This window comes from Acinonyx jubatus, chromosome E3 (assembly GCF_027475565.1).
Source record: "Acinonyx jubatus isolate Ajub_Pintada_27869175 chromosome E3, VMU_Ajub_asm_v1.0, whole genome shotgun sequence".
NCBI lineage: Eukaryota > Metazoa > Chordata > Mammalia > Carnivora > Felidae > Acinonyx > Acinonyx jubatus.
In genome coordinates this window covers 37,578,112-37,586,609 of record NC_069398.1, presented here as the reverse complement: position 1 = coordinate 37,586,609, position 8,498 = coordinate 37,578,112, and the positions used below count along the sequence as shown (strand labels likewise).

Genomic DNA, 8,498 nt, shown 5'->3' with positions numbered 1-8,498 from the left:
TGTTGCTGTCGGAGTCCAGAGTCCCCTCCCCCAGGAGCGCGAGCCCAGTGAGCCCTCCACCCAGGGCTTTCCTGGGCCTTCCTGCCGACGGCCGTGGCGTCCCGGGGCCCCAGCCGCTCACTGCAGGCCTCCTTGAGGGCCAGCTGGCCCGGGTCTGGGGTCCCCTGGGTCACGCCCGTGCGGTGGCCAGCACAGGAAGCAGCTCCCCCTGCCCCGATCTGGGGAGCGAATGTCGCGTTTGCTCCCACGCTCGGGGAGCGCCCTTTCTTTCCGCCTCCAAGGAGGCCCTCGCTCTTCCCTCCCACGTGGCTGGCCCTGCCACCTGCCTCGGGGCCTCAAGGAGGGGCAGCCCCAGGACCGGGCGGTGGGCAGGTGGTGGGAACAGCTGCCCTTTGCTGCCCACCTGGGGCCTCAGGGATGTCTGGGTGGCGAATGGCCTCGCCCAGAGCCAGGCACAGTGTGTAGACCCCCTGAGCACGCGACCTCTGAGGGGCTGCGGCTCCTGCCCGGGGGGCCTCTGCTGGGGGCCGACTCCCTGGGCCTGCCAAGTCCCGACCTGAGCTGGCTCGTTCTGCTGGCGGCCACCATGGTTGGGGGGCCCCAGGGGCTCCTCCGAGAGAGCAGTGACAGTCCAGACGCCTGCTGCTCCAGCCCGCCCCCCACCCCCGACCCCGGCCCACTCGCTAGGCCTCGGCCAGCTGTACCCCATCCAGGGTCTGGGGGCCTCCGCCGGGCAGTTCGGGGCCAGTCTCTGCAGACCAGCTGGCCAGCAGGTCGCTGAAGTCGGGCGTGCCGGGGCGGAGCAGGCCCAGGGGGCCGGGCGCCGGCTCCTCCCAGAAGGAGACCGGCAGCTTCCTCTGGGTCATGGGGACGATGTGGCCGTACTTGCGCTCCAGCCGTAGCCGGCGGCCGGCCGGGGCCCCGGGCCCTGAGTACTGCCGCAGCCCGTAGTCAAAGAGCTCGGCCAGGGGCCCCAGCCCGCGTGCCTGCCCCTCGGGACCCCTCGGGGAGAGGACGCCGGGCTCCATAGCCTCCTCGCCACTGGGGGGCCCACCCGGAGCCCGGTTCACCAGGTCAGCACAGCGGAGGCCCTGGGCTGAGCTGTCGTCCTCACGGATGTCACGGGTGTCCGGGTCCCGCCCCCTGTCCTTGCGGCCAAAGTACCGCTGGATGTCGCCGCTGATGAGCTCTGAGAAGCGCAGCAGCTGCAGGGGGTTCTCGGGGCTGCTGGGACCCCCGGGGGCTGCTTCTGGGGCCCAGCCTGAGGCCTGGGGGGCTGGGCTGCGGCCCTCTGGCCCCGCCCCCTCCAACTCCTCCTCCCCCTCCTCCCCCTCCTCCCCCTCCTCCCCCTCCTCCCCCTCCTCCCCCTCCTCCTCAGAAGTCTCTTGGGGCTCCGGGTCTGAGGGCAGGAAGGGCCTGTGGGTGGGCAGGGGCAGCCGGAAGTCACAAAGAGGCCGGATCACGCCTGCGGCCATCTCCTCAAGGCCCGAGCTTCTGGGGACTCTGGGGCAGCAGGTGCAGCTGGGGAGGGAGGCGGAGAGAGCACAGGTCGGCCGTCAGGTCCCTGTGGCCTTGCAGCCACACTGGTGCTTACAGAGGGTGTCATGCTCAGAAGCTGGTGAGGTTCGCAGAGAGCCTGGGACCGTGGGCACCGTGGGCGGTGGGCATCGCAGGGGTGGGGAACAGGAAGCTAAGGGGTGTAGAGGTGGCTCTGCTGGGACCGTGGAGATGGGGCAGGTGGCAGGCGAGGGGAGTGCCAGCCCAGGGGAGCAGAGTCCTGGTCCCAGCATGGAATCGCCCTGGCTCTTGATGGGACAGGCCCGCCGAGGTGGCATCTACCCAGGTGCTGGCAGGGGGCCCCCAAGATGCCCACACTGAGCCCGGGAACTGGGCCTGACGGCCTCGGCCAGCCTGCTGGGTCCAGGGCCCAGAGCCCTTACGGCTTCGGGGGGCCTCGGGGGCTTAGGGGAGGCTCAGAGCTGGGCGCTGTTTCTCCCATGCTGTCTGATGGGTCCCAAGCTTTCATCTGTCTGCTCCCTGGCCGGGCACCTGGGGTTTGGCAGGGTCAGCAGGTCAGCAGGAGGCAGGGAAGGTGTGGGGTGGGAGTTTGAGGAGGTGGGGGGGGGGGCAGGTGCTGGCCCTCCCTGGCCTGATGCCAAAGGGGGTTGACTCTGAGCTTTGGAGCGGTCACCCCCCCCCCCCGGGGGGTGGTGCCCTCGCAGCGGGGAAGGCAGGTGGTGAGCCCTTTTGCCTCCTGGCAAAGCACAGAAAGAGAGGGTGACGTGGGGAGAGGGAGAAGGGGGTCCCCAGGTGGTCAGAACCCTCACCCCAGGGAGGCTGGGTGTCACTCAGGGTCAGGCGGGCCTGGGGAGGGCAGGGGCCATGCTGTGCTGTGGCTCCTCCCTGCCAGGGGTCCCGTGGCCCCAGCTTGGGCTCCTTGGGCTCCTCCTCCTTCAGCCGCACCCCTGTGCCTCAGCGCCGCCCTCCCCCACCCCCAACCGACCTCCATGGCCCCTGGTGGGTGGTCCCCACAGCCCACTTGGCGGGAAGGGCCCGCAGCCTTCCCGGGGAGGGGGGGAGGCCGCATCCCGCGCCCGCCACCCGGTGGGGCTCCTACCTGGAGGCCTGCAGCTCCCGCGGGGCGGGCCCGCCTCCACCTGGGCTCCAGCATTTATAGCTGCGCTCCGAGGCCGGCCGGGCTGGCAAATATTTGGCGACTGCATTGTCATCGCAGACTGGGCAAATAGAGCCCGTTTGCTTTAGCGCCCGGCAACCAGGGCCCCGTGGGGGGAGCCTCAACCTGCCCGGGGACCGTGGAGTGTTTGCCGCAGGCCCAGCTGGCTCACACCCGGGGCCGAGGGCCCTTATCTCCGCCACCGACTGGGACCCGGACCGAGCTTTGTCAAATAGGCGGAAAATTAAATTTCATGCTATTTTGACTTCTGGAGTAGCCCTTCTCCAGCGCACATCCTGCCCGGGCAGTTCTCTGGGTAAATGGTGCTGCAGGCCGGCAGAGGAAGCTGCGGGACCACCAGCCCCCGTGGTGGCCTCGTGCGGGGGGGGGGGGGGGCCCTGGAACCCCCCCCACTCAGCCCCCTCTAACCGCCAGGCCTTGCTGGCCCTGTGAGCAGTCTCTTCCCTCCCCCAGCAGGACCCCCGGGGGCCCCACATCCCGGCCCCCTCCCCCGGCTCCTAGGTCCCACAGCTGCAGGCGTGTCCCTGCCCCACCCCCGACACAGGGCTTCACCCCCAGGGTCCAAGCTGAGATGACCACTCTTTCCCTGGTGCCAAGCTTTTTTCTGGGGGGCTTGGCGCCCACCCCACCGCACCCCCACCGTGGAGCGTGCTCCTCCCCTCGGGTTACACCATCAGCAAGGCCCCAGGGGGACTGTGCGTGGTGCTGCCCGAGTGTCCGGGGGCCCCCCCGTAGTCACCCGAACTGCGGGTGTTGTCCAGGTGGGAACCCGTGCCACACTTCTCCCCCACCGTCTGCTGCGGCGCTCCTTGGCGGTGACTGAGTCCCGGCAGCCTCTGCCGCCATCCACACAGGGCCACGTCCCATTTCCTCCTCTCTTGCAAGGACGCCCATCGTTGGATTCGGGGGCCGCTGGGCTGCAGTCTGACCTCATATTCGTAACATCTGCAAAGACCCTATTTCCACGTAAAGTTCCATTCCGAGGTTCCGGTGGACCAGAGACGGCTTCTGCCGGGTGCTTTGCTCCCCTGGAGCACCCCCCACACTGCCCGCTGGGAGGACTCCAGGGTCCTGTCCGCCACGGCTCAAAGCCACCACTGCTCGTGGGCCAGCCAGATTCTGAGCACAGGACAGCGGCCCCCTCCCACCCCGGCATGCACCTGGCCCCTAATGTCCCTTCCAGCTCCCTGGGAGGGTCACGATGCCCTCCCGTCCTCCCCGGGCCCTTGGCCTCCGCTCCAGGCTCTGTTCCCTTCAGGCAGGGGACAGCCCCCGTCCCACCCAGTGGCACCCCGTTACACACGGGGTGTGGGCACAGACCCAGGCCTTTCCTGCAAGTGGGGGCCGTGGGTGATTGCTGCCGGTCATTTCCCGAGCACCTGAGGGCCCAGTGCAGGAGCCCCTGGTCAGAACCCCCAGCTCTGGGGGACTCAGGGAAATGAAGCCATCCCCCCGGGCCAGGCCGGTGACTTGGCAGGGGCAGACCTACGGAGCTGCCAACATCTCGCAAGCAGGTGGTTCACCGGAGGCAGGGCCCCTACGCGTGCCAGGGGAAGGCTGCAGGCCTCCCTACGGCCTGTGTTCACTGACCGGGGTGACGCCAGGCCCCGGGCGGTCTGTGTCGTGAGTCCAGTCTACGTTTGGACCTCAGTCTGCTGTGGGGTGGCCCAGCACAGTCCAGCAGCAGCCCTCTGGGACAGCCCAGGACCCTAGAGAGGGGCTCCCCAGGTGTCCAGACTGGAGCCGCAGTGTCCCCTGCAGCTCGTCGGGAAGGACTGGGGCCCGGGCCCGGGAAGGGGGTCAGCTGGTGCCGGCGCCCACCGCACTCAGTTGACCAAGGTGGGCCGCGGGGACCCGAGGGGAGTGCCGTCTGGGTGGAGCCTCCAGTCCTCATGGGCACCCTTCCCCAGGCTCTGAGCAAGGTGAGGCGTGGCCCTGCCCTCGAGGAAGTCCCAGCCCTTGTGACCAGAGATTGGCCTCCTTCGTGAAGCTAATTGCTTGGCACCGATGGGACCACAGCTCACTCAGCCTGTCCATGGGAAGCGCAGGGGATCCAGCAGAGAGGACAGCCTGGAAAGGCCCAGGCCACAGGGAGCTGGCACCCCCATGGTTGGCTGGCCCCACGGACAGCCCCGCCATCATCCCCGGGTACTGTGGGCATGTCACTCCACGTGGCAAGGGGACCCTGCAGACGTGATTGTGGATGATCCTGTGGGTCCAGGGTCATCGCGGGGGCCCTACCAGAGAGGAAGCTCAGGGCTGGAAGGGGAGACGTGACCACAGAAGCAGGGTCACTGCCGGCTTTGAAGGTGGAACGTAGGGGCCTCGAATCCGGGAAACGCAAGCAAACGGCTCTCCCCTGCAGGCACCTGGATTGGGGGCCGTTTCGGACTTGCGACCCCCAGGACAGCACGCTAGTCACCAGTGTTGTTCTGAGCCCCTCTGCCTGGGCTCAGCAACCACGGGACGCTCACGGCCGGAAGCATGGGCTGGAAAGTGGGGTTGGGTGTTGTGCAGGGCCTCCTGGCGGGCAGCGGAGCTGGGCCCTTCCTCCCGGCCACAGGAGGCCCAGGCCGCCTGGGCCCTCAGCCATGCCCTCTGTGGCCGGAACAAATCTCAGTGTGCGGACGGGCCCATGACGGTCACCACCCCCCTCCCAGGGCCCACTCCTTCCTGATGGCCCTGTTTCCCTCCACCCCACAGGCCTACTTCTGCATCCTGGCCTCTGGCGCAGGCCCCTGGTCAGTGGCGCTGGGGCTTTGACAGAGGCTTCGGGTCCTGCAGGGGGCCTGGCGAGGGGATGTCCACTAATGCCAGCCATGGAAGACAGTCCACAATCAGCCAGCCCCGTCTTTCTCTGTTGGCATTATCTCAATGCTCTATTTCTGCCTGACCAGAGACCATGGAGGACCCCTAGCCTAAGAGGGAGAATTTTAGAGCAGGGGAGACACCGGAGCAGTTAAAGGTTTGGGACGAGGAACCTGGGCAGCACAGCACGGGGCGGGCATCTGGGCCGGAGGCTGGAGTGCAGGGAGGGCGCAGCTGCGCTAGTCCCAGCAATCGATGCTAGGGCCCCACAAAGCACAGCCTGAGGGGGTGAAGGTGTGGGACAGGCGTGAGGGGCTTAAGAAGCAGATCTGAGGTCTTAGTAGGGGTGTCCGTGAATTAGCCACACCCTTGCTGCTCCCGAGTCTGAGCCACGTTCAAGACGAACCCAGGAGTCCACGAGTGGAGGCTGAACTCCTGCTTTTGTTACTGGCAAGGCTGGGTTGGGGCGCGACAGTCTGGGGGGACCCTGGCCTGGGTCAGTGGACACACTTTCCCAGAATCACTGCCCACACGTGTCTACCCTGGTGTTGGGTGGCCAGGGCCAGGCCGAGTGGCATGGGGGGTCGCAAGCCCCCGGCTGCCCACTGGGACCCCTGGAGTGGGGCCGGGCACTGATGCACTCAGGCTGCCGGGCTTGGACCCCAGCACGTGTCCCAGCACCTGCTCCCCGCCAGCCCCGCTGTGGGCAGCGTCAGGCCTTACGGACCTCTGTGCCCCCACTGCCCCCGTGGTCAGGCCTCGGTCCCCGGGGGAAAGGCCCCGCTCTTCCTAAGGCGTGGGTCTGCCTGCCCCCCACGCGCCTCATATAGATCGTCCTGGCGAAAATCAATAACGCCAATATGTCAGCTCACAGGCGGCCTCCGGTGAACCAGTCTTGTCCTCAGGCCCACGAGGGCTGGGCCTCCCCGCCCATTAGCGGGACATTAGGCCCCAGAGAGGTTTCTCTGTGTGCTTTGAGATAATGAAGGCCCAGGTGTTGGTGTACGCTCTGACGGGGGAGGGGGGGCTCGAACCCGAGCAGGCAGCGCCAGCACCCGGCCTGGCATGTCGGGGTCGTGGAGGAGAGGGCTCCAGACACACCGGGGCCCCCCAGACCCATCCGGTTGTGGCTCCACCGCGTCGGAGGGTCAAGGAGATCGCAGCATCTGGGGCCGTCGCTGCCCTCCAGTCACAGGCCACCGGGGCACATGGGTCATTGAACAAGGCGGGCGTAAGCGGGAGTCAGGCCCACCGCGGGACGTGGTGTCTCGGTAGGAGCACGTTGGCAGGGGCTGTGTGGGCCGAGGGGCTCTGCTCTGGGTCCGGAAGCAGGGTGACAGTGACCGCGCTGTCTCCCGGGGGGCCGCCCCACAGAGTGCCACAAACGGGGTGGCCCAAGACACAGAAACCCCTCCTCTCGCAGTCTGGAGGCCAGAGTCTGAAGGGAAGGTGTCGGCAGGGCCGGCCCCTCCGACGGGCCCCTGGGAGAGTCAGTCCCAGGCCTCTCTCTCAGCTTCTGGTGTTGCTGGCGACCCTCGGTGCTCGTTGGCTTGGGGCCGCGTCGCTCCAGTCTCTGCCTGCCTCTTTGCTGGCCTCCCTCGTGTTTCTCTGTGTCTTTTCTCCTTTCCTCAGGGGGACACCGGTCCTTGGATGTAGCCCCCCCCCAATCCAGGATGCTGTCATCTTAACTACATCTGCAAAGACCCCATTTCCAAATAAAGTCCTTGCTGGAGATCCAGGTGAATGTGAATTTGGGGGGACGTGGTTCAGCCCTGGAGGGAAACCTAATACATCTTCCCCAGAAGGAGGCAGCTGAGGCCCAGCCACAGCTGGAAAAGGACAGGGTCCGACCCACCCGCCGGGACAGGGGGACGTGTTTGAGTGTCCAGATGTGATTGCAGAAGGGTCCTGTTTTGTCGTGAGCCACCGGTTCTGGAGTGACCGGAGCCAGTGTTATCCCCTGAAATTGCTTATGTCCACCAGGAGACCCGCCCTGTGAGCGCAAGGCCGGCTCCCCGAGATCAGGGGCTTCTGTCCTCTTAAGACTTGGGGCGCCCGGGTGGCTCCGTCGGTTAAGCATTTGACTTCAGCTCCTGACCTGTGAGTTCCAACCCCGCGTCGGGCTCTGTGCTGACAGCTCGGAGCCCGGAGCCTGTTTCGGATTCTGTGTCTCCCTCTCTCTCTGCCCCGCCCCCACTCACGCTCTTGCTCTCTCAAAAATAAATAAACATTAAAACAAAGAAAGACTCTACAGGAACTATGTCTTTTGCATAGTGCTTTCACCTACAATGGACACCGAGTGGCAGTAGGAAGAGGAGAAAGAGGAGGGGTCGTCTGGACACTCTGATTTGCTCATTCTTCATTGTGAGCAGGCACTCCCCCCCTCCCCAGACCCCAGCCTCGAATGCCCCTCAGAACCCGGTGGCAGTAAGGGTGACCCCACTGCCTCAGGGCCGCAGGATGGAAGGGTGTTTCCAGGCCACCCCTTTATCAATCGTAGCTGTCCCAAGACCAGCCACAGACTCCCCAGGCACGGGACCAGTCCTCACGGTGGCCCGAGAAGGGCACGTGACACCCTTTTTACAAGTGAGGCTCGAGCGCTGAGGTCACCTGTCCAAGCTGTCTTGTTTTGTCACCCATCCAGGGCAGTCACCGAGACTGAGATGGGATTCGTGGCCCCCTGGAGGCTGCCTTGACCCGGAGTGATGCCCCAGCCCCTACCCCCCTCTCTCAGCTCTGCGCTCACTGTGCTGTCCCAGACTAGCTTGTGCCCAGTGCCCTCAGCGTCCCCAACAGGTGGCTGCATCAGTCTCAGTCAGCAGCTCCACCCCTAACCTCAGAGCTCCTTGATCTCCGCCTCCTCCAGGAAGACCTCCAGGCGGCACATGAGGGTGATTCTGGCCCATCCTGTGGACCACAGCAGACTCCTGGGGGTCCCTGGGGGTGAGTTAGTTTGGCAGCGATTTGGGTTGGGGTCCTGTGGTTGGCCAGAAGA

The 8,498-nt window shown here is 66.3% G+C and overlaps 1 protein-coding gene across 1 annotated transcript; it reads right to left on the bottom strand.

Moving 5' to 3' along the window:
* Positions 1–75: 75 nt before the first annotated feature.
* PERCC1 (proline and glutamate rich with coiled coil 1) lies at positions 76–2,996 on the bottom strand. The gene is made up of 2 exons (XM_053212889.1): positions 2,618–2,996; positions 76–1,521 (listed from the first exon to the last, which is right to left on the bottom strand). The coding sequence occupies exon 2, from the start codon at positions 1,473–1,475 to the stop codon at positions 684–686; it is 792 nt and encodes a 263-aa protein (XP_053068864.1). The 5' UTR covers positions 1,476–1,521; positions 2,618–2,996; the 3' UTR covers positions 76–683.
* Between the last annotated feature and the right edge of the window lie 5,502 nt (positions 2,997–8,498).

What these genes read in the sequence shown, in the direction of transcription:
- PERCC1 (XM_053212889.1), bottom strand. Translation starts at nt 1,475, where the DNA reads ATGGCCGCAGGCGTGATCCGGCCTCTTTGTGACTTCCGGCTGCCCCTG.